At 45.5% G+C, this 26,378-nt stretch overlaps 1 protein-coding gene across 3 annotated transcripts in view; it reads left to right on the forward strand.

Annotated features, from left to right (window-relative positions):
• GRB2 (growth factor receptor bound protein 2) overlaps nt 1–26,038 on the forward strand; it is a 40,310-nt gene extending 14,272 nt beyond the window's left edge. For 2 of the 3 annotated variants that reach the window (XM_044298254.1, XM_044298255.1), the window contains 5 exons: nt 7,244–7,471; nt 22,118–22,215; nt 23,571–23,693; nt 23,777–23,981; nt 24,209–26,038. In XM_044298254.1, coding sequence (XP_044154189.1) covers nt 7,394–7,471; nt 22,118–22,215; nt 23,571–23,693; nt 23,777–23,981; nt 24,209–24,394 — 690 coding nt within the window. In that variant the 5' untranslated portion in view covers nt 7,244–7,393 and the 3' untranslated portion in view covers nt 24,395–26,038. The remainder of the gene's footprint in view (nt 1–7,243; nt 7,472–22,117; nt 22,216–23,570; nt 23,694–23,776; nt 23,982–24,208) is intronic. The other variant, XM_044298256.1, reaches the window with a different exon arrangement.
• Nucleotides 26,039–26,378: the final 340 nt, after the last annotated feature.

Genomic DNA, 26,378 nt, shown 5'->3' on the forward strand with positions numbered 1-26,378 from the left:
GAATGGTGATCCTCTGCCATAGAGCATGCATGGAACATTTCCCCTGCAGCCGCCGAAACATTTCTGGCTGGTCGCATTTTCCCCTGGTGATTACAATTTGCAAAAGGGGGTGGGGGCGGGCTGGCCTTTTAAAGAGACCCCCCTTACTAAGGCTTGTTTCCCTCGGTATATGTGCAGCACTGGGGGGGTCAGCACTTCCAGCTGAGCCTGTAATCGACTTGTATTTCTAACACAGCAGCCAATCAGAGGAGGGGACACTGTAGAGCAGGCGTCCGGCATTCCAGCTGTTGGGAAACTACATCTCCCAGCATGCACACTTACTTAAATGGAGCACGCTGGGAGTTGTAGTTTGGCAGCAGCTGGAGTGCCGGAGGTTGCTGATCCCTGTTCTAGGAAAAAGTGAATGGAGCACGCTGGGAGTTGTAGTTTGGCAGCAGCTGGAGTGCCGGAGGTTGCTGATCCCTGTTCTAGGAAAAAGTGAATGGAGCACGCTGGGAGTTGTAGTTTGGCAGCAGCTGGAGTGCCGGAGGTTGCTGATCCCTGTTCTAGGAAAAAGTGAATGGAGCACGCTGGGAGTTGTAGTTTGGCAGCAGCTGGAGTGCCGGAGGTTGCCGACCCCTGCGTTAGAGGCAATGATATATTGTTTTTTTGTCATTCTTTGTTAGGGTCGGCCTTTTATTCCGTGAATAATGGCTTCCAGGCCGTTGATTGGCTCCATTGTCATGTATATCAGCCCTCAGTATAGCAGCTCCATTCTTCCCCGGTGACAGGTTCCATTTAGAGCACTGCTCCGGCTGTCAAGGATGTGTTGGATTGAATGGCCATAAAATCCACTGAAAAGCCAGACCCATTACCATTGTTAAGCCCCCTCCTGCTTCTCTTCTGGCTCCCATGATGGTGCAGAACGCTATTTCTTGTCCGTTATACGTGTAGCGCCTTCGTAATCTGCAGCGCAGACTGTATTCATTCCCATCGGTCCTGGACCTGCACACATAGAAAGTCCCATAGGTCGGATGGCCATAGACATTGCATTGATGACGCGTCCCAGCAGTTCTTTCCTTGTCTCAATGCCTCTAAAAGGAAAAGGGAAGCAACTTTGCGAAAGGACGCGATTAAAAAATGTCCTGCCGATTTGTTTCTGCAGCTCCTTTACAGAGCCATGTGTCTCCATGGCAACAGACAACAAGCCCTGTCTGTTATATTCCCTTCTGTCTCTACTTGTTGCTAATCTGCCAGGTGTGCATAAGCATTGTTTACGGTTACCATGGAGACCCATTGTCTTTGTTGAAACAATATGACATTTTAAAAGCCCTATGGCCAAAAAAAAAAAAAAAAAAAACAATTTCTTCATTTTACGTTTTAGAGGTAATTGAGCCAATAAAATAGTTGGGAAAGTGGGCATAGCCTTTTCTTCAAGGAATTTTAATTAGGTGTGAACAGCTTGAAACCCTCGAAACACGCGTGTAGAGCCAAGCTTTGTACTATATGACCAGTCCTGTCCACCCAAAGGTTCCTGATATCGATGACCTGTGTTCAGAATAGGTCAATAGTATCCGATCGGTGAGGGTCTGGGGGCACTGTGACTGGAACAGGAAGCGCAGTGCCATGTCGTTTTACTGCACCTTACTTCCCATTCACTTCAATAGCAGCTGAGCTGCAGTAACCTAACATGGCCACTACCCATTGAATGGCGCTGTGCTTCCTGTTCCATTTACAGTGCTAATGCCTGGCTACAGGGTGTTGAACATATATTCTGGTACTGTGCTGTGGAAGGCTACTTTCACACTGGCGTTTCTGGGTCCGCTTGTGAGATCCGTTTCAGGGCTCTCACAAGCGGCCCAAAACGGATCAGTTCAGCCCCAATGCATTCTGAATGGATGAGGATCCGTTCAGAATGCATCAATTTGGCTGCGTTTGGTGTCTGTTACGTTTTTTAGACTGTCACTAAAACACAGCTTGCAGCATTTGGTGTCCGTCTGACTATGCAGAGCCAAACGGATCCGTCCTAACTTACAATGTAAGTAAATGGGGACGGATCCGTTTTTCACTGACACAATATGGTGCAATTGAAAACGGATGCGTCCCCCATTGACTTTCAATGTAAGTTAAGACGGATCCATTTTGATCTAGACTTTTTTTTTGAATGAATAATGCAAACGGATCCGTACAAGCGTTTGCATTATCAGTGCGGATCCGTCTGTACAGATAAGACGGATCCGCATCAAACGCGAGTGTGAAAGTAGCCTTAATGTTCCTGCTATCTGCCGGCCTGTATTCTGGTACTGTCATTAGAAGCTCTTTGTGGATAATGGAGTAAATCGTCCTAATTACATAGATTAGCAGCAGGCTCTGGTAGTAAAAGGGTTACTGCTCTTCTCCCCACCATTTATACTTATTTTGCTGATATAAGGATTATTTCTGTATTGCACAAGTGAGAGGTGGGCTCTCGGGACTTCCCTGTATGATTTCCGGAGTGCTACCAACACTTTCGTTCATTTTAATTTATGGGTAGTCATCTTTGGGTTATTTATTATGGGTTTTTTTGTGTTTTAATCCATGTTAAAGTTTTATTTCCTGGTATCAATTTATTTTAAGGGGACTCTTTGTATACATGAGTTATCTCACAAAAGTGCCACCTACGTGGGAACTTGACAAAAATTGGACTGAATGGGGTCCGACTGCAGGCGTCCTCCGCCCAAGGGATCCCCAAGTTCTCTCTCTGAATGGAACATAGAAATGAATGGAGTGGTGGGCCGGCATGCGCACGACTGCTCCATTCAGAGAGGGGTCCCTTCTGTTTTCTGGATCATAGGGGTTCCCAGTGGTCAGGCTCCATGTCATTCATTGTTTATTACTTAGCCTGTGCCAGAGCCAGATTTTGTTAGTGGTTCTGGCTTATAGAAAGGGGGGTGAAGCGGCAGAAATATCTGGAGTAATGCACACCATTATTTTAAAGTGGTTTTTGGATGTCATCAGCATCTGATTGGTTGGGTTCCGCCACCCAAGACATTCTGGGAGCTGCCTTCTCAAACAGCTGATCGGTTTGGGTCCTGGGTGTCGGACCCTCGCTGATCAGATACTGGTGACCTATCCAAAGCTTAGATCATCATTAAGAAAAATGATCCCCCTTAACTGTACCAGTGCAAAAAATGCTACTCGCCAGTGTAATTTTTAGCTGTTTTACTCTCTTCCCTTTCGGTGGGTGGGCAGCAGCTCCTCACATCTGACCATTAAGCACCTGCATCTCCCAGGAGTGCATTGCAGTCAGCTCTTGTTAACCCTTCCTCTTTTGTATAGAAAATAGTCCCGCGATTCCACTTATACATGGCACTGTGGTCTGTAATGCCCCCTGCCCAATTTTATTCTCCACTGACGAGAGAGATGGCTATATATTTCTTTGCATTTAGAAGTAGGCATGAATGAATGAAAGGCGCTAAGTGCAGGAGAAACAGCAGGGGGCGCTACCAGAGAAGGAAAATGTAATAACCTAAAAAAAAAAAAACGGGACAATATATATATCCTATAGCACGTCTGTCCGACAACTCGATCCTGTCCATACATGTACATGCTCCGTTTTGGCCGAGAGGGGTGAAAGCTGCTGCCAGATGCTATTGATGGGCGACTTATCGCTCTAAGGATTGGGCATGTTGAAATCCAGCCGCCTGATCCTGATCTCCCCCCTACATCTGCCTCCTCCATGCACATTAATTATCATCCGGTCCTGCCAATATCCCTCTATTTCTTCAGCACTGAGAGCCTTCCCCTGCCTATACTGTATGTACAGCAAGAACTGAAAGTCCTCATTGGCCTAAATTCAAATATATCCCAGAATCAGGAGGCGATCTAGGATTCCTCCATCCCTCCGAGTACGCACATTCAGACTCCATCTTCATTTTTTTGCCAGCTACTTCCCCAGACTGTGCCGACAGCTGGCATGGTTCAGCAGTGATGGCATTCCTATACACAGCGAGCAGCTGCTGCGGTATTGCCCTGCTCTGTATACACACACGATCCTGGCTTCAAGGGGGTCAGCACCTAATATTCCCATAGGTTGATATTTCTTGTGTGAGGTCAGTCACTTGATTGCCCACCACCTCTGTCAGCCATGTTGGCTCATATTGGTCACCCAAATTAGTCATCTTCTACCCTTCGCTAGACTGGGGGGGTGAACTGCAGCAACCAAGAACGGCAACTACACATTGGGCAGCACTGTCTGCTTCTGGCTCAACTAGTCAACTAGTTCCACTGGGCGCGTGCGGCTCCTACTAGCAGCTGATCGCAGGGAGTTCTGGGCGTCATACCCCCAACGATCTGGTAATGGTGACTTAGGGCTCATGCACACGACCTTATGTATTTTGCGGTCCGAAAAAAACAAAACTGGATCCGCAAAAAATACGGATGACGTCCATTTGCATTCCGTATTTTGGGGAACGGAACAGCCGGCTCCTAATAGAACAGTCCTATCCTTGTCCGTAATGCGGACAATAATAGGACATATTCTATTTTTTTTTGGCGGAACGGAAATGCGGACATAAGGAAACGTAATGCACACGGAGTAACTTCCTTTTTTTTTGCGGACCCATTGAAAAGGACACTGAGAGATAATGCGTTGCATGAGCCCTTACTCTGAGGATAGGTCATTAAAGGGGTTCTCTAGGAATGATTTAAAATAGCTGTCAGCAACCTGGCCTAAAATGTGAGCGGGACTGGCTGCCTCTGGGGGGGGGGGGGGGGGCTGGTTACACACTATGCTCTAGTACTTGCCTATACTATATAGTGGCTAGGATTCCTGTCAGGCTGCTCAACCATTGTTATATCGTAGGCAGGATCGCGTCATCACCATCTACTGTAGTATATATACTGTAGTATATACAGATCTCCTGGCTGGGCTCTATTTATCCGGCTGCAGCGGCGACTTGTCACATCGATCAGGGGTCAGCAGACTGCGGCACACTCCAGCTATTGGGAGACTATAACTCCCAGCATGCACACTTCCTTGGCTGTTCTTTGAACGCCCACAGATGTGAATGCTGGGAGTTGCAGTGTTGGAGGATAACGTAGGCCGCAGGTCTGTTGCGTTTGCACGCAGCACTGGGCCGTCAGTATCTTTCCCTGTACACAGTCTGAAAGCCTCTGATAAAGTCGGCCTATTCCCATACCAGTCTTATCTTAAGGAGCAAGCCGTGCCTTTCTCTGACCACGTGACGTCTTTGGAGCCAATCGCTGTGGCTCTTATTAAATACAGAGGGAACGGCTGCTCGTGGACCTATCTTTGTGAGATTGTATATGATTTGTCAGCGTCGGACGGACGCCAGAGGCCTGTGGAAGAACACACCATTGCTGCTCTACAGAAGCAGTTTTAGGGTAGATTCACACACAGATTTTTAGTGGTGTTCTTTTTTGCACCTGTGTTGCAGTAAAATACCAGCACCAGATGTTAGCTGCAGAAATGCAGGACACACAAGCTTTTTTTTTTTTTTTTTTTTTTCTACTGCAGTTTTTTTGTTAATTAGGTGGCATTTGCTTATTGAAGTGCTGGTGTTTTTTCCTGCCATTTTGACATCTTCTCTATATGGAATAAAGTGTTCACGTAGTTGTTTTGAATACCGCCATAAAAAAAACCACATGTGGTATGGAAAAAACGCGAACAGTTTCTATGGTGTTTTTAAAGTGAGCAAAAAAATGCCAGATCAAATTTGTGTGCATATGCCCTTTAAGGCCTCATGCACACGACCGTTGTGTGTTTTGCGGGCCGCAAATCGCGGATCGCAAAACACGGATGGTGTCCGTGCTGTTTCGCAATTTGCATAACGGCACGGACAGCATTTAATATAACTGCCTATTCTTGTCCGCAAAGCGTGAACAAGAATAGGACATGTTATATTTATTTTTTGCGCGGCCACGGAACAGTGCAACGGATGCGGACAGCACACGGAGTGCTGTCAGCGTCTTTTGCGGCCCCATTGAAGTGAATGGGTCCGCACCCGAGCCGCCAAAACTGCGGCTCGGATGCCGACCAAAACAACAGCCGTGTGCATGAGGCCTTAGGGGTATTCCAGTCGTTTGAAGTTATTCCCTATCCATTGAGGATAATTGTTAGATCAGTGGGGGGGTTCTACTGCTGGGACCCCCACTAATCCCAAGAACAAGGTGGCCCCGTACCCCCTGAAATGAATGGAGCGGCCGGTTGGGCTATCCGGAGATAGCTGAGCGCTGTACTGCGGTATCTCTGGAACTCCCATAGAAATGAACGTAGCAGCCACACACATGTGCAAACAGCGGCTCTGTTCATTTCAGGGGGTTGCAGGGGGTACGGTGCACCCTTTCTCGTGATTGGTGGGCGTGATCTAGGGGATAACTTAAAACAACTGGAATACCCCTTTAAAACCATTTAGGTGGCTGAAACACGCAGGTTTTTTTTTTTTTATTTGTGGCGGAGGGGTGCTTTTTCATGTATTTTTTCATGTGTTTTTTTTAGGGGGTGAGCTTTTTTTTTTCTACACAGAAGTCTATGGGGGGAGGGGACTTAAAAAAAAAAAAACAACAAAAAAACGCCACTCCCAAAATGTTCAGTGATTAAAAAAAAATAAAAAAATAGGCAATAAACTGTCTTTAAATGTAATTTAAAAAAATACAGTGCCTCAGGTTTACTAATGTGTCTGCACCAAAAATCTCAAAAAAAAAGTGCCTGAATCAGTGCAATTTGGCGCATCTTGGGTTTGTACACTTTTTATTTATTTTTTTATTTTTAACATGCTCAACAAGGGGTGCCAAAATTGTGCATCCCTGCACCCACCCCATTTATCCTCCCGCTTGAGGCCCTGTGATGAATCCGATGCAGGTCCAGACAGCCGGTCTAAGCTAACGCCATCTACAGGATTAGTGGGGCATTTTCAAATTTCCTACTGGTCAAGTTTTAACATCTGGTTGCAATGTTTGAAAGCACACCTACACGTGCAACCGCCTTCAGATCAATGTGGTAATTTGTTTTATATATATATATTTTTTTTTTATACAAAGTTGTAAGGCGGTGCGTAAATGTTGTCTATGTTCACATTTGCGTCGTACGATCACCGATGCCCAACAGACCCCATTGACCCAATAGGCTCCGTTACGTGTCTGTCGTTTTGTCCAGAAGAATTCGCTGCCTTAAGACCTTTGTGGTATACTTTGCCGTCTTATATTCACCCCTTGTGTTTTCTTCAAGAGCGCTTCAATATAATAGCCCCTCTCTCTCTTGCAGGCCGCAAGCACGTATTCCGCGGTAACGTAGCCGGAGGTGGGTGACGAGAGACGTTCGCACGGCGCCAAGTGGCATCGACGCGGTGTGGGCAGCAGAGGGGTCCAGCCCTGTTTTAAAAGGTCCCCGCAGGGCAGGGACGCTGCGGCAACCATGGAAGCCATAGCAAAATATGACTTTAAAGCGACAGCAGACGATGAGCTAAGCTTCAAACGAGGAGACATACTGAAGGTGAGTGGCACTGCTGAGGCCTAAAGATCAGCGTACGGCTCGCTGTGCGACTCTGCATATTATCGGCTTCGCTTGTGGTATTTCATAATAGGTTCCTCAGAATTGACGTAAACCACATCCACTGCAGCTTCCTGTCATTTTCGCTCGTTCGCGTTCATCTCTCCACGCTAAAAATATTCCTCGTTGTTCATGATGTGCCGAGGCCACATTTTACATTCTGGAATGATGTGTTCGTTTTTCAGGCTGTTTTGGGGTTGTTTTTTTTGGGGTTGTTTTTTTAATTTTGAGTACTTTTTCATCATTTTTTTAGCGTGATTTTTTTTTTGTTCTTAATTTCCCTAGAACTAGCCAAACCACGTCTCATTTTGCAGCCTTTTTAAAAAAAAAATTTTAAAGAGCAAAAATAAAAGGAATATACTTAGCTATACACTATCAGCCATAACAATCTAACTTTCTAAGGGCTCATTCACACGACCGTAGTTTCGGTCAGCTTCTGGTCCACATTTTTTGCAGATCGGATGCGGACTCGTTCATTTCAATGGGCCGCAAAAGATGCGGACAGCACATGATGTGTAAAAATACACTGCCTTCCAAATTCTTATTTCATTAGATTATAAATCAAATTTTATTGAACAAACCTGCCAATAAGTGTTTTTAAAAAAAAAAAAAAAAACTACATAATGCACTGTTCCAAATTACAGAGTTTCAAATCATTTTATAGAGTGTAAAGAACTAAAAATGGTCATTTGTTGAATTTGCAGTATTGAAGGGGTTTTCCAAGTTATTTTTATTGATGACCTATCTTTAGACATTTGATGCATTTTGGCAGCAGAAAGATCCTTGTTCCTATTGCTTGAAACCTGTGATCTGCTTAAAGGGGTTGTCCGGGTTCAAACCCAGACATATCCCCTTCTTCCCCCACTCGGCGCCTTTGACATGAGATAAATCGCGCAGGGCAAGGGTTTTTTCTGGAGATCCGGTGACGTAACGGGTTCTCCATGGGTAAGTTAGGTGGAGGCTACCACCTAGCAGTGAGCCCGCTGACGTCTCCGGCACTAATGGGTGGACTTTAGCTCTGCCTTGGCCTGTAAAACAGCAATCGCTAAAGCCCGCCCATCAGAGCTGGTGACGTCACCGGGAGCACTGCTAGGCTGGCGCCTCCGCCTAGCAGTGTAAAAATATAAACAAAAAAGCCCTGGCAGCACGGGGCAAGGCAGAGCATCGGAGCATGCACCGATGCTCATGTCAGAGGGGCTGGGTGGGGAAAGAAGGGAATGTGTCTGGGTTCAACTCTGAACCTGGACAACCACTTTAACCCTAAGTTCACACCTGAGCGTTTTACAGCGCGTTCCTACGCGCTGTAAAACGCTCAACAAGGAGAAACTAATGCTTCCCTATGGGAATGGTTCTCACCTGGGCGTTTTACAGTGCGTACGATCGCGCTGTAAAACGCCCGACGCTCAAACAAGTTCTTGAGCTTTTTTGGGGCCTTTTGTCGCGCGTTCCCGCACATAAATATTCGGGAACGCGCGACAATGTGTGTTCGCCTGTCTCTGTATGCGCGATTGTAAACGCCGGTACAATCGCGCATACAGAGCGCTCCTTTCGGAACGCTCAGGTCTGAACCCAGGGTAAGGCCTCATGTACACGACTGTGTGCCGGGCACCGACCATGCGGCCGCTGTCTTGAATGGGGTCCACACTCTGCATCTGATGGTCCACACCTCACCGTGATACGGTGCGCACATTGCTGATGTCTGTATATTGCAAACCCACTGTTTGCTGGCCACAATAAGGGCACGGCTGGGCAACGGGCGTGTGCATGAGGTCTAATAATGTGGATGGTCTTTCTTAAAGGGGTTCTCCGGGAAGTAAGAAAATGAAAATACTTAAAGGGGTTCTTCACTTTCATTTAACTGATGATCTATCCTCTGGATAGATCATCAGCTTCTGATCGGCCGGGGTCCGACACCCGGGACCCCCGCCGATCAGCTGTTTGAGAAGGCAGCGGCGCTCCAGCAGCGCCGCGGCCTTCTCACTGTTTACCGCCGGGCCGCCCGCCCACTGACGTCACGACTTGTATCAACTAGAGTGGGCGCGGCTTAGCTCTGTTCACTTGAATGGAGCTTAGCCGCGCCCACTCTAGTTGATACAAGTCGTGACGTCAGTGGGCGGGCGGCCCAGCGGTAAACAGTGAGAAGGCCGCGGCGCTGCTGGAGCGCCGCTGCCTTCTCAAACAGCTGATCGGCGGGGGTCCCGGATGTCGGACCCCGGCCGATCAGAAGCTGATGATCTATCCAGAGGATAGATCATCAGTTAAATGAAAGTGAAGAACCCCTTTAAATATGACTTGTAAATATATTCCCAAATACCTTTTATTAGTTATAATGGATTGTTTTGTCTGGGAAACAATCATTAGGGGGCGTAAAATGGCCATCGTCTAAGGCTACTTTCACACTTACGTTCAGAGCGGATCCGTCTGGTGTCTGCACAGACGGATCCGCTCCTATAATGCAGACGATGGGATCCGTTCAGAACGGATCCGTCTGCATTATAGTTTAGAAAGTTGCTCAGACGGATCCGTCCAGACTTTACATTGAAAGTCAACGGGGGACGGATCCGTTTGAAATTGAGCCATATTGTGTCAACTTCAAACAGATCCGTCCCCATTGACTTGCATTGTAAGTCTGGACGGATCCGTTTGCCTCCGCACGGCCAGGCGGACACCCGAATGCTGCAAGCAGCGTTCGGGTGTCCGCCTGCTGAGCGGAGGACAAACGGTGCCAGACTGATGCATTCTGAGCGGATCCGCATCCACTCAGAATGCATTAGGGCAGTACGGATGCGTTCGGGTCCGCTTGTGAGAGCCTTTAAACGGAACTCACAAGCGGAGCCCCGAACGCTAGTGTGAAAGTAGCCTTGGTTGTACACATAGAACTTGCCCTAATCATCAAGAGGACAAGTTACTTCACAACACTGAACTAAAGAGCTGCCTCCTCCTCTCTGCTCTGCATGTCAGGGATTATGATCCTAAATACAGCAGATAAAATCTTCAGCTGAATCTCTGTCGGAATAGAGCTCATGAGGAGACATGAAGTACAGACGACAGACAGGACAGACTGTGGTGATGTGGGGCTGTGGTATTGGGGACTACATACAAGAGCTGCTGCTCATTATCCTCACCCCACCCTGCTCTGTACTTCATGCCCCCTCTTGAGCTCCAAAGTTTCAGCTGAATAGTTATCAGCTGTATTCAGGGATATAATCCCTACCGAGCAGAAAGGAGGATGAGGCAGCTCTTTAGCTCAGTGTTGTAAAGTAGCTTCTCCTCCTGTGTGATTAGGACAGGTTTTGCGTATACTGATAAGACAGTGTCCATTTTATTTCTCCTAATGATTGCTCCCCAGACAATAAGAGCCATTCTAACTAATGAAAGATATTTGGGAATATATTTATAATAAAATTTAGCTAGTTTCATTTTCTTAATTCCCGGAGAACCCTTTTAAGTAGTTTTCCTTTAATTAGGCTCATCTGGCAAACTAATTATCAGAGGTGGTTGAGTGATCGAAAGAGCCCTGAGACGCAATACTGGCAATGAGTTTAATTGAAAAAGAAAAAATTACATCTCTGTCACTTAAATCTAATTTAAAACGACATTTCTGACATACTGCGGGATCAGTGGAAGGGAAAATGCAGGATGCACTTGGCCGCTGTCTGTGTTTTGCGGAAACGCAATTTGTCATGTGCATGAGGCCTAATATTGTGTAGGTTGACGCTTTCCACTAAATCAGCTCTGACCCTTCAGAGCATAGACTCCACAAGACCTCTGAAGGTGTCCTGTCATATCTGGCTCAAAGTTGTTGGCAGCAAATCCTGTAAGTTATGAGGATCCATTGATCAGACTTTGTGGTTTTTGCAGCACATACCACGTTGGGGAATACCGCTGCCATGAAAGGGAGGTACTTGAGTGTACTATGTTTAGGTAGGTTGCATATGGTACATTCACATGAAAGCCAGAGACCTGTTTTGGAGGTGCTTTGACCCAGTCATCTAGCCATCAAGAACTGACTGTTCACTTACTCCTGACAGGCGCCATTGTAACCAGATCTGAAATGTTATTCACGTCACCTGTCAGTGGTTTTAACCTTATTGCTGCTCATACAGTTGCGCACATTCTTGCACGCAGTTCAGTATTAATTCTGCCCACTTAAACTGCTTTCCCGTGGATGCTGTAACCCAATTTGTTGTGGCCACATTCATACTTCTCCTGTCACTTTCAAGGATCCTCCATTTTGACTCATCGGCCCGTGAAAGCCACAGATGTCTAGTTTCAGTTCTCCGGTTTGCTCTTTTTTTGGTCTATTTCCTTTTCTCAGTAATGTTTCTTGACAGCTACATATCCTATCAGACATGGAGTGAAGGAGATAACCCCTGGGAGTTTGTACTTTACCTGTCCCCGAGACGAGACAAACCAACTAGTCGAGTGCGCTAGATGGTGGATTGACCTCTGGGACCAACATTATAACCAAGGGGTCCTAGGTCCCTCTTTAAAAGTTCAGGAGGTTGAGCATGCGCTCTGTATAGAAATAAACAGGACTATCCGAAACAGCTGTGCACCCACACACGGGAAGGTGAGCTGGCCATATACATTACATTTTGCCAGGAATGGCCAACTCCCCCCCAATGGCATATCTCAGGAGAGATGAGGATTTCTCATTTCGATTTTCTTTGGCCTCCTTTTGTTCTTGGTGAGATAAGCCATTGCCAGAGTAGTCCTGTTCCTGCCGAGAACTTGCACTGTAACAGCTATCTAATATATGGCCAGCCTTATGGCTCATTCAGATGAGAAATGTCCAGCACGTAGCGGGAACAGCAAGGGATGAAAGACAATGGGCCAATTCTCACGTCTGATTTTTTTTTTTATCAGAGACCATTGGTCCACTCCGAGAAAATTGCAGCATGCGCTGTTGTGGTCCGATTTTCAAGTTTAAAAATAAATAAATAAATGGCACTCCATTTTTCACTGATGGATGTTAGGTGGGCACTGATGTGAAAATAACAGATACAGATAACATACTGATGCCATGCGGGCACACAAAAAAAATGGACTAATAGACCGAAGGCAGAGAAGATACTAATTCAACGCTGATGGAAAATCAGTTTTTAGCAGACCGAATACAGACGAGTTTCACATCACTCGTCTGAATGAGCCCTTAATCCTTGTGGGAACTGAAATGGCGGAGGTTGGTCATCGCCCAGCTTACCAATACCTAAATAAGCATGACGGGGAACAGTCATCAAATGGGTTAAAAGCATTTTCAGAGATTTTTTTAACTGATGGCCTATTCTGTGGATAGGGTAGGTCATCAGTATCTGATTGGTGGGGGTCTGATACCCGGGACCCCCTCTGGTCAGTTGTTTTAAAAGGCATCGGCGCTCGCAGTATTGCAGCAGCCTTCTCCAGCTTTTCTTAGGCCTGTGATGTCACGTCCATTGGTCGGTCACATGGCCTAGAGGGCCTAGGCGCATCTCAGCCCCATTGAAGTGAATAGGGCTGAGTGCAGTACCGAGTACAACCACTATACAGTGTACGGCGCTGTGCTTGGTGAGCTGAGAGAAGGCCCCGGTGCCTTCTCAAACACCTGATTAGCAAGTTTCTGGGTGTCAGACCCCTACCGATCAGATACTGATGACCTCAACAGTATAAAATACTTAGAATATGCCTTAAAGGCTTTGGCTGTGAACTGTGACTGGACATTCGCGTCTGCCAGTCACCTTGCAGACAGCTATGGCGCGGTTTTGGCCAGCTTAAATGTAGAGGTGAGAAAGGAAAGAGACATCTGTGTATTTCTAAAGGATGACGCGGCTCGGAATTCATTGGGTTTCCATGGGACCAGACGGTTCAGATTTCAGCCGCGTCTTCTCGTTGTCGGATAATAACTGGACATCTTCTTTTTTTTTTGTTATTCTCCGGCCGGCTCTGACTTCCTGCACATTTCGGCATCATTTTACTGTCATTAGCGCGCCGTAGCCTTCTTCTCCGTCCTACTCTATATTTATATATTGATCTCTTCTCTTTCCTCTTCTCCATTAGCCGTCGCAGATTAGGAGCTCTTGGCTTTCTGGCCTGTTTTAAATAATCTCATTTACGTTATCTCATGCCTGCATAACCCTATCAAGCTGGGCAGCCTTCTTTATAATAACTAGAGGCATCGTTTATAATCCTTCTCGGCAGCTTAACATTTCATGGTCTTTTTTTATATCTGTGCATAGGGGTAACTTGACCACTCTTGTCTATACATTGCTTTTGCTATGCAGAAAAAAATAACTGTGCGGATAAAATGCGTCAGTGACACCCATACTTTTCAGATCTCATTTTCCAGCGCAGTTCGGTAGCTATGGAAATTGTCCTTTAAAGGGGTTGTGCAAGAATGCGGAGCCAGACCTGTAAAGGGAAGACCTGTTGTCCGGACCTGTAAAGGGAAGCTTACTTACCTGCTTCCCGGCGCTGGCTCCCTGCCCCTTCTCTTCCAGGCTTGGGCTGCTCCACTGGGCTCCTTCATCGCCCCGCCGTTGACCTGCTCCCCTTTACATCATGTGACCATTTGTCATGGGGAGCCGGTTACAGCTGCAGCCTGTGATGTCAAACCGGATGTTTTGCAGCGAGGGGGTAGAGCATCGCAGGCCTGGAAGAGAGGGAGCAGTGAGCCAGCAATGGGGAGCAGGTAAGTAGGCATCCCTTTTACAGGTCTGGCCAAGTGGGGGAGTTTGCCAACCCCAACCCTCCCCTTTCTTGCACAACCTCTTAAATTTGGCCCCATACAGTGTTGAACCTTAAGGGTCCATTCTCACGTCCGCATCCGTTCCGCAATTTTGCGGAACAGATGCGGACCCGTTCATTTTCAATGGGGCTGGAATGTGCTGTCCGCATCCACATATGCGGATCCGCCCTTCTGTTCCGCAAAAAAATAAAACATGTCCTATTCTTGTCCGCAATTGCGGACAAGAAAATACATTTTCTATGAGAGTGCTGTCGATTTGCTGATCTGCAAAACACATACGGGCGTCTGAATGGACCCTAAGTTAATGCACTCTCCCTCTCCTAGCTGCTCTGTTCCAGCAGCAAAGCTGAATTCGGTGCTCGTTCCGATCCCTCGGCGTGCACCACTGCAGCCATTCATAGCCTGAGTGGTGACATGTTCCCAAAGGGTCTGTCACTACTGGGTCACGTGCCACTTGAGGACACATCATCATATCAGGTCATGATATTGCTGCAGCAGCGCTCGTGACCCCTTCCAATGCCAGGGACCGGAAGGAACACTGTACGGAGCCCCGGCGCTGAAACGAAGCAGGCGAGTGAATACGCATTATAGGTGCAACGCTGTAATGCATACAATCTTCAAATCGCTGCGTGAGAATGCACTCGTTCAGTGGCCGCTTCGAGATTAAACCACCATTCTAGTCTATGATGCCTGGCCTTTGTGCAACGATTATAATTTCATTTGCTGTTTGTAATCAGTCGTCATTTGAGGATTTCAAGATCAGTAGTAAATAGTCGCACGAGTTATAATTGCCATTTTGTACAAATTATCAAAATGCGCACAGTGCCATACGTTTTTTAGTAGCCGTGCCAAGTACTGCAGCTCAGTCCCATTCACTGTCTTTTTCCAGAAACTATGCCGATTTTGTGTTTTGCAGCAGAGCCCAGCTCAAGTGAATGGAGCTCGGATCCAGCCCATAGACGACATTTATGGAAGCTGGCCAGGTACTGGTCACGTATAACAAGCTTAGGGAATAGGGCAGTCCTGCTTTGTCCTTGGGAAGATTGGCACAGAGCATCTCACAAGAAAGGCTTCAATGCAAGATCAGCTCCAGTCTAACAAAATTCCCTAGCAGCCATCGGCTCCTAAGCCAAAAATTTCAGGAGCCAAGTGGTACCACTGAAAAATACTTGCTAATAGGGGCTGTCAAACCTAGCAGCGGCCACGATGTGACCGAAAGCAGCAGGGCCACACAGATTGCTAATGGAAAGAGTGGGAACCACTTGCAGTCAATTAACAACACCAGAGTGGTACCACTTTTTTGTTAGAATTTTCCAGGGACCTGCAGCTCTGGTAGCATCACGACCACTGCTTGGCCACGGTATGTGTGACAGCACCGATAGGGTCCCTGCATGTGGATTACAGCTAAATACCGGACTACATCTGTACTTGCAATTTAAAGGGGTTTTCTAGGCTCCTGATAATGACCAGAATAGGTCATTTATTGGTCTGCTAATCTGCTGTTAAGATCTGATGTGCGCTGATATCAATCAGTTTAGATCAGTTAAAGAGCAACGGGTGGGAATCGTGATCGTAGGTTATGGTTTCACTTTTTATTAGCTTGAGATATTTTTTTTTTTTTTAAAGGGGTTCTCCAAATTCTAAGTGGGTTTTAAAAAGCCCTCCACCCAGTGGGACCCGTCAAGATGAGCATACTTAACTGATCCCCAACGCCCGGTTCTATCTCCAAGGGCCCACTGCTGTCTTTTCATTGCGCTTCAGTTCCCACATGTAAACTTCCGTCTTAGACACATGCGCTGCTGCAGCCAATGACTGGTCTCAGCGGCAACATGTCCCGTGATGCTTGGCGGACATGTCAAATCAACAGTGACCTCGTCCGTGACAGAAGTTTACACGCAGGGAGATAAACGCAGTGGACCAAGCGAGCAAGAACTGAGCAGTAGGTAAGTATGCTTCCCTTAGGGTACTTTCACACTAGCGTTTTTCTTTTCCGGCATAGAGTTCCGTCACAGGGGCTCTATACCGGAAAATAACTGATCAGTTTTATCCCCATGCATTCTGAATGGAGAGTAATCCGTTCAGTTTGCATCAGGATGTCTTCAGTTCAGTCGTTTTGACTGATCAGGCAAAAGAGAAAACCGTAGCATGCTACGGTTTTCTCTCCGGCGAAAAAAACTGAAGACATACCTGAACGCCGGATCCGGCATTTTTTCCCATAGGAATGTATTAGCGCCAGATACCAGAATACCGGATCCTTCGTTCCGGCATGTAATGAAAAATGTACAAGACGGATCCGTCGGTCCGCATGACAAGCGGAGAGACGGATCCGTCCTTGCAATGCATTTGTGAGACAGATCCGGATCCGTCTCACAAATGCTTTCAGTCAGCAGCAGATCGGCGGATCCGGCGGCCAGTTCCGACGACGGAACTGCCCGCCGGATCACACTGCCGCAAGTGTGAAAGTAGCCTTAGCAGGTCCTGCTGGGTGGTTGGTGGAGGGTATTTAAAATGCACTTGAAAGTTGTACAACCCCTTTAAAGGGGTTATCCAACCCCTATAATGCCCCTCCCTCACACAGATTGTACTTACCTCGCTCCCCGGCACCCGCGGCACTACTGATGCCTGCACCTGCATCTCCCCGTTGGGAGGGGGGGGTTAGGGTTAGACAATAGCAGGTTGCGATTGGAATGAGCCTCCATAGCTTCATCTGCGATGCTAGGGAAGCTCATTCCCGTCACAGCCTGCTATTGGCTGCAGCACCGAATGGGTGTTGTAGTCAAAGACTTTGTATTGTGTTGTGTTTTTTTTTTTTTGTGGTTTTTCTTAACTGTGGCACACCCCTGACGTACTAAAGCAGGGAAGACCAATTGCTTTTTGTCAGAGCCTGCCCTATGTGGGCATATGGACATTACAGGGAAGGGGGGGGGGGGGAGTGCACGCTGCTCAGGACTACTCACAAAGAACATCTGTCTTGCTGTCCTGGATCCATCCACCCATGTGTATTGGACAGTCGACCATTCATTTGAACGTCCACCACAGGGAAAATGTATGGTTGGCCTCAGCTAATATTTTCTCTGTGTCTATACTGGCCGGAATTATCCTAACCCCAGTCCTCAAACTCATGGTGTTGGTTTGGCCTTTGTCCCCAAAGCTCTGGATTGCCCTTGATTTATTTGTGGACCATCCTGGAGATGTCCTCAATCTTTCTCTCTCTCTTGTCAAGAATTTTCAGGTCATCTGTCTCTCATAGACGTGATCATCGATCGCCATCTGCTTCCTCCTCTCATCTAACACTTCACTTTCTATTTCTGTCTTGGGAAAAAAATATCATAAGCATATGATAAATGAGATGACAGATGATGAAGTCTGTCTGTTTTTCTTTTCATTTGATGGCCCTGAGCCATTTACATTACTTCTCCTGTGTGATAGGCATATGAGAAGTCACCTCTATAGATGCCTGTGATATATAGATATGAAGTGATATATTTGATAGGAGGTCTCTTCTTTAAAAAAAATAATAATAATTCAGGGATCTTCTGACAAGTTTCACAGATTTGCACACAGTTGGAATCTGTTGGTTGCTGCTTGTAGTCTTGACCATCCTCTGTCTTCTGAAGGTGGTCATAGCAGTAGACGAATATCGGCCAAACCCATCGGAACCTGCGGCTATGTGTATGGGGGGGGTATTCTGACTCTCCTCTGATGGAAGATTTCAGGGGAATGGAGGCAGAGTGTAACATAGTACATAAGGCCGAAAAAAGCCATCTGTCCATCCAGTTCTGCCTGTCATCCTGCAAGTTGATCCAGAAGAAGGCAAAAAAAAACTAACTGTGAGGTAGAAGCCAATTTTCCCCACTTTAGGGGAATAAAAAATTCCTTCCCGACTCCGATCAGGCAATCAACGACCCCTCTCTAGTAGCTATAGCCTGTAATATTATTACACCCTAGAAATACATCCAGGCCCCTGGATTTCAACATTTCTAAAGCTTTCTCGATGTAGATAAGCTGGTGCCAAAGGTTTGTGGCTTCAGGTTATTCCCCTCTCTCCAGTGAGTGCATATATATTCTTGAAAAAAAAAAAAAAAAAAAAAGAAAATTCCAAATTGTCATTGCTACTCTGAGCGCTGCAGATTTCGGGTGTGGTGTGTCCTGTTCACACCAAGTTTTAATTTCCACTTTCCAGGGTAAAGTAGAAACCGCGCTTTTCCTAACAAATGCAAGTCCGACCACTCCAGGAGATGTCCATACTTCACAATGCAACCACTGTATCTCCGCTTGTCTCTACTATCGCTGCATAGGTCAATGGAAGACCACTTTCACTTCCCCTTCGTGGTCACGTGGCCACACACAGCCAATAAACAGTTACTACTACAATCCACTCATAAGGCCCACGTCACCGCCCCTTCTTGGTCACATGACTAGAACCATCCAATCAACGGTTACTACTATAGTCCCATTGTTGTGAGCGTGTTATCATCAACCCTAAGTTTAGCGCTTCACACCATTCATTCATAGGGACATTATACCATCATTTCGGGTTAGTGCAGCTACTCCAGTACCCTCCTTACATAATGCATGTTAGGCACGGTTACAGGTCAAATTCCATATTTAGCCCAGGGGACTGCAGGGTGCCTAGTTTGTAAATCCACTATCGCTGCAATTAATCTTGGTGATGGGATCCTCCCCTTGTTTACCACTTCTTCCAACCCCACAAATTTTAGACCTGATGGATCCTTCCTGTGTACTCTGGAAATGTGCCGACCAACTATGCGTCTCGAGCCCCTTCTTTATATTCCGAACATGTTCCGGTACCCTCGTCTTTAACTTTCTCAGAGTTCGTCCTACATACTGGAGTCCACAAGGGCACACCAGCATATAGATGACTCCCGAGTTTTCACAGGTTAGTTCCCCTTCAATCCTAAACTTTCCACCATCACTGTCAGATACCACCTCCACAATATTGCGTCTCCTCTTTTATCAGGCCAGTTTTACACGGCAGACAGAATCCACACCATGTAAACACATGTTTTCGAACACCTTCTTTTTTGTGGATAAACAACTATGCACAAGATGATCTTTTATATTAGGTGCCTTCCAAAAAAAATTAAAAAATTCCAGGGTACACAGGAAGGATCCATCGGGTCTAAAATTTGTGGGATTGGAATGAGCGGTAAACAAATGGCGAGTCTATAGTCTATGGGACTATAGTAGTAACCATTGATTGGATGTTCTAGTCATGTGACCAAGAAGGGGAGGTGAAGTGGGCCTTGAGAATGGATTGTAGTAGTAACTGTTTATTGGCCGTGTGTGGCCACGTGACCACGAAGGGGAGGTGAAGGCGGTCTTCCATTGATCGGCCTATGTAGCGATAGTAGAGACAAGCGGAGATGGATAGATTTTATTAATAGTTGTGATGTTTTTAATCCTTTTGAGTGTAAGAATGATGACGGTTTATTTATGGATATGTTTTATTGAAATTGGAATATATATGTCAATGAGATGGTTTTAGACAGGTGGAGGGAGGAGTAACTCCCATGTGTATAATAGATACGCCCCTGACCAAGCGAAGGTGAAACCCGGGAGACCGGTCTAAACACTTGATATGCTTGTATCTCTTATGATCTTGAGTATAATAAATGCTGATTTTAGAAGGACTACTGCGGTGCCTCACTATCCCTTGCTCCTCTATCTAACCATTTACAGGAGAGACGGATGGAAGTGTGATTTGAAGCTCTGGTTGAACAGTGATTGGTTGCATTGTGGAGTATCTCCTGGAGTGGTCGGACTTGCATTTGTTAGGAGCAGTGCAGTTTCTACTTTACCCTGGACATACAGGTCCTTCTAAAAAAAATTAGCATATTGTGATAAAGTTCATTATTTTCTGTAATGTACTGATAAACATTAGACTTTCATATATTTTAGATTCATTACACACAACTGAAGTAGTTCAAGCCTTTTATTGTTTTAATATTGATGATTTTGGCATACAGCTCATGAAAACCCAAATTCCTATCTAAAAAAATTAGCATATCATGAAAAGGTTCTCTAAACGAGCTATTAACCTAATCATCTGAATCAACTAATTAACTCTAAACACCTGCATGGTATTACTGTGCTCAATTGGCCTGCCAACTCTCCTGACCTGAACCCCATAGAGAATCTGTGGGATATTGGGAAGAAAAAGTTGAGAGACGCAAGACCCAACACTCTGGATGAGCTTAAGGCCGCTATCGAAGCATCCTGGGCCTCCATGAACACCTCAGCAGTGCCACAGGCTGATTGCCTCCATGCCACACCGCATTGAAGCAGTCATTTCTGCAAAGGGATTCCCGACCATGTATTGAGTGCATAACTGAACATCATTATTTGAAGGTTGACTTTTTTTGTATTAAAAAACACTTTTCTTTTATTGGTCGGATGAAATATGCTAATTTTTTTAGATAGGAATTTGGGGTTTTCATGAGCTGTATGCCAAAATCATCAATATTAAAACAATAAAAGGCTTGAACTACTTCAGTTGGTGTGTAATGAATCTAAAATATATGAAAGTCTAATCTTTATCAGTACATTACAGAAAATAATGAACTTTATCACAATATGCTAATTTTTTTTTAGAAGGACCTGTATATGTTCTTGGCCTAGCTTCATGGCCAATGGCTATCTTTTATGTGTATGGCCTCCAATGTTCTTCTGAGAAACACCACCCCCTTTTTTAATATGGGGACTTTCTGGCATGCTGGGCCTAAACTTGACCACTCACTTGACCAGACCCATCCGTCAGCAGCCATCTGGTACTGCACATGCGCTAGTTTCCTATGCCATGTGCGGTGCTATTCAGTGGCGGATGCTGATGGACAGGCCTGATCATGTACCAGTCCTCAGCGGCCATGTTTAGGACCAAGCATGCCATACAGTAATGTAATGTAAGTGGCTTATCATGCACCTTCCATCAGATCTATGAAAATAATGATAATGTGGCTAACCCCTTTGAGGCTGGAGATAATAAGCATAAGACGCTAGCAACTATCACCCCCGAACAGTCATGCTGGTAGCGGATGAGCAGGAGTATTTGCTGAGGGATTATCCCCAGCGAGGCTCCTCTCCCAGTGCTTATCTCCGGGGTAAACAAGGATTAGACATGTTTAAATCTAGCATAGCCCGATTCTTGATTCCCAGTCGAGCAGGCGCTGTGCATGATAAACATCTGCAGAAGATCACTGATGTAACAGTACTGTACATACCGCATGCACATCATCCAGACTACAAGGCCCCATGTGCTTTATTTAAAGGGCATCTAAGGGCATCTGTCAGCAGATTTATTCCTATGAAACTGACTGACCTGAAAACATCATAACGCCTGGCCCTGTCAATCAAAATTGAGAGGGCGCTGCAGTTGCAGAGAGAGCAGAGCATTTAGGTGTAATGGCAACGCCCTCGTTGCTCCAAGGGTTTCATGTGCATGTATTAAAGGGTAACTTTCACAATAATTAGTGACTATCATCAACACAGCAGCAACAACATATATAAAAACTGAATTTTGAGCGAAAATAGGACAGTTATCCTTTAAAACATCATTTTTCTCAGCAATGTGGGCACATGTGAACATGGGACCAACACAATGCCTTCAGCTGCCGAGCGCACATGTAACAGGTCATGGGTACAAATCTGCTGGTAGATGCCCTTTAACGCAATCTTCTGACATTTGTCTGAGTATTGTCAGTTATGCCGTAAACTGTGCTGGCGCACTGCTGTACTGTGGACAGTAACCTGAAAGCTTAAAAATCTGTACTGATCTTGTAGTATTAGGATCATTTATATTGTGTAAAGCAGCTTCCCGACCACTGATCTGTCTGTGCCAATTGCAGGTGTTGAATGAAGAATGTGACCAAAACTGGTACAAAGCAGAGCTCAACGGCAAGGATGGATTTATTCCCAAAAACTACATAGAAATGAAACCACATCCGTGAGTATATTGTTTGTTTGGGGAGCTCGGGGAAGGCGTTCCATGAAAGTAATGAGCGAGAGCCTGTACTAGGCTTCTAGGCTCATTACTTGTATATTACAATTCAGGCCAGCAGGTGGCAGCACTGTATAGTAATATAGCAATCTATGTGTAGGGTAATGGATAATATTCCATTACTCTATACAAATTGAAATCTAATGATTGCATTTTGGGGTCCACTTGGGGGCCTAAAAAAAAAAAGTAAAAAAGATTTTAAAAAAAATCTATAAAAATTCTAATCACCCCCTTCCCCAAAATAAAATAAACAATAAAAATTACACATCGTGGGCATGTGTGCTAAATAGCCCATACTGTTAAAATATTTAAAAAACTTATCCTATACGGTGAATGGTGTAACAGAAAAAAATGTTTTTTTATCACTCCACCTTCCCCAAAAAGTTGAATAAAAAGTGGTATCAATACAGATCATCCTGCAAAAAGTGAGCCCTCGCACAGCTCTGGCTACATAACTAAAAAAAAGTTATGGGGGTCAGAATATGGCGATGAAAAGAAAAGAAAAAAAAAACATATTTTTAAAAAGTTTTTTTTTTTATCAATATTAAAACACAGAGAAAACTATACAAAAATAGTATCGCTGTAATCGTATTGACCTAGTCCTAGAGAATGAGGAGCACATGTCAGTTTTACCGCATCGTTAACACCTTAAAAACAAAACCCATAAATGCTATTTTGCTTCTTTTTTTTCCCACTTGAGGATAGGTCACCCATGCACCACGAACATATTTTCTTCCCGTATGCGGAACCATTCACTTCAATGGGTCTGCAAAAAAATAAAAATACGCATTCAGTTTCCATGAGTCGACATGGCCATTCCGCAAAAAATATAGAACATGTCCTAAAGACATTGTTACAATGGATCCGCAAAAAATAAATAAAACGGATGCCATATGGATGTCACACGGACGTCATCCTTATTTTTTGCGGATCGTGTTTTGCAGACTGCAAAATACATACGGTCGTGTGCATGAGTCCTAATTCCCAGGTTAACCCCTTTAAGTATATGCCCATGACTTCTTTCCTAGATAGAAGAAGACAGAGTTTGGGCCTCCAGCAATCAGACATTTATCTAACCCGTGGCACTATGTGGGCTTCAGGTCCTGCTCCCAGCTGCTTTCCCCACCAGGATTTGCCACACCAGACCACCATACTCACATGGCCATCAATTTGCCACCTACAGCAGTTCTGCCGATCATTAGGGATTTGGGGATCAAACACCCACCCTTCATACATCCTAACGGACAGGCCATCAGGTGAATTGTTTTTTGGTTTCTAATCTGCTTCTCCATCTTCTACAGGTGGTTTTTTGGCAAAATCCCACGTGCCAAAGCAGAGGAGATGCTCGGGAAGCAGAGACACGACGGTGCCTTTTTGATTCGAGAAAGCGAAAGTGCTCCAGGGGACTTCTCTCTGTCAGTAAAGTAAGTCGCTCTTAATGGTTGCGTCACCAGATCCTAGTCTGCGCCCTGTAGGTTCCCCTATAAAGCTGTCGCTTCTCTTGCAGGTTTGGCAATGATGTCCAACATTTCAAGGTCCTGCGGGACGGCGCAGGGAAATATTTCTTGTGGGTTGTAAAGTTTAACTCCCTGAATGAGCTGGTGGACTACCATCGGTCCACGTCTGTGTCTCGGAACCAGCAGATCTTCTTACGTGACATCGAGCAGGTGCCACAGGTACACGGGGGAGACAGAGCCACAAGTTTACCACAGGTATATAGAGGGGGGGAATCTAGGACAGAGACTGTTCCGCAGATTTGAGAGGTGTATCTGTGTCTATTCTGCCAAGGTATTTAAGGTGTTTGTAAAGCTCGCTGATGGACGTTAGATTCTTCTCTTCAATAACGTATCTGCATTTACAGTCCTGTGTCATATTGTATGGACAGCATTACTGTAGAAGCGTACCTACCTCTGACCTTTTTTAACATTTTCCTTAACAGCAACCTACCTACGTTCAGGCACTGTTTGACTTTGACCCCCAGGAAGATGGGGAACTTGGATTTCGACGAGGAGACTTCATCCAGGTGGTAGACAACTCAGACCCCAACTGGTGGAAAGGCACATGTCACGGGCAGACCGGCATGTTTCCACGCAACTACGTGACACCTGTCAACCGCAATCTGTAACTAGAGCCTTCACCGGACCAGGAGCCAAGAAGGAGCACAGGCAGACTCACCTGGGAGGGATTGACTAGGACGCCAATTGGAGCATACAGATTGACTTTTTGGGGATGAATGGGCACATGGATGACCAAAATAGAAGAGCATGGACAGACTACTGACAGGCCAGGGAGCACCATATAATAGCCCACAGATTCAAAGAACCAGTGTTAAATTCAAAAAAAAAAGAAAGGAAAAAAAAGACCGGACACGGGGTTAAAAAATAGGGTAGGGATCTCTCTTACACTGACGGGTAGAGATGCGGCTGAGGGGGAAAACAAACGAGAAGACACATAGAGAAATGTACGCGACACATAGGCTTTCTCGGTTGTCTGTCTGTGCTGTATGCAGTTACTTCTTGCGAGTGGGATGACCATTTGGCTCCTCATGGAACTATTTTGGCCGGGGAAGAGGGGGGTGGGCAAGTTGGGACGTTTCAGGCTCACTGGGAGGGAGTGATGATTCCCGGGTATTTGATTTAGAATGCCAAAATTTACCTATAAATTAAACAGGAAACGAGAGACGTTTTGTTTTCTTAACTTAACAGATCCCCATTACTGCTGCTGTTCCTCCTTTATTCCACTTCTTTCCACAGTTTTTTTTTTTTTTTTCCTGTTGACCATGCATGTGTGTTTGCAAAGCAATTCAATACAACACGCACCTGTAAAATAAAATGTACAAAATCCGACCATTTTTTCTCTCTATGCAAATCACTGGCTTCTGGTGTGTTGGCAGGGAACACAAAAATCAACGCCTCAAGGGGACGGCAGCCATAGTCTCTTCAGCAGGCAAATCATTTTCCCGTTTTCCACCCCCCCTTCCATGCCTGTACTCCTTGCAGATGGAAATCGCTCCAAGACTTTACGGATAGAGCTCTGATAAAGGGAAGGCTGCACTACAACTATATAGCATATGTATGTCTCATTTACGCTTCCTTGTGCGTTTAGCGATCTTATGATTTGGATTACACAGATAGGCAATCGGAAAGAGGAGAAGGGGGGGGGGGGACTCCGTCCTGTACGAGGCGACGCATGCAAATCACGAGCTGTCCAGAGTCCACGTTCTTCACCTTTTAAGGCTCCATGTTGTAACGATACAAGTGCCAATGTACGAGCAAGGGCTGGGATTTCATGTTTGGCCTTGATGCAGCTACGCTAACCCTCTGCGAGGGGCTGTGGAGGAACCGAGCGCCTGTGCTTTAAACTACAAAATCTTACTACTAGGAAATCGGATAAGAGAACTAACCTAACAGCGATTACAGTCTAGAGGGCAGACTCTGTATCGTTCATGAAATCCTTACAGTACACGCGTAATGGCTCTTTCTGCCCCTTACTTTTGACACTCTGTGTCTTGGCCCTTCCTAGTCTGCTTCCTTCAGGCCTAAGCGAAAAAGGTTAGGAACGCACTGGGACCATATGATTGTGTATTTGGGGATTTGTGTATATCCTGCACCCTTTTGCAGATGAATAATGTGTGTGTATATATATATAAAAAAATCAAATCAGTGTTTAAATAATTAAGAACGGCTTCTGTATTTAATCCTCCAATGCATCAATTTGGTAGATAGTTATTAACTGTGAATAATAAAAAAAAAAAATCATGTGTATTCTTCATCTGACTGCTAGTGACCTCATTTCATTTTTGGGGATAAGTTATATTAAAATTAAAAACTCCATTTGACTATATGCATGAGCGCTTGACAGAATATCCTTTATTTTTACTAATATCGATTATTTTTTTTATATATATTTTGTAAATTATTATGTACTTATGATTTTACTTAAAGGGATTGTCCAACCCCTGAAATGTCCCCCCATAGGCCGGACCCCTCACACACAATGTACTTGCCTCCCTCCCCGGCACCCGTGTCATTTCTGAAGCCCGCACAGCATCTCCTCATCGTGCAGATGAAAACATCCGGAGTCTGCAGCCAATAGCAGGCGGTGATGAG

This window comes from Bufo gargarizans, chromosome 6, assembly GCF_014858855.1.
Source record: "Bufo gargarizans isolate SCDJY-AF-19 chromosome 6, ASM1485885v1, whole genome shotgun sequence".
In the NCBI taxonomy this organism is placed as follows: domain Eukaryota; kingdom Metazoa; phylum Chordata; class Amphibia; order Anura; family Bufonidae; genus Bufo; species Bufo gargarizans.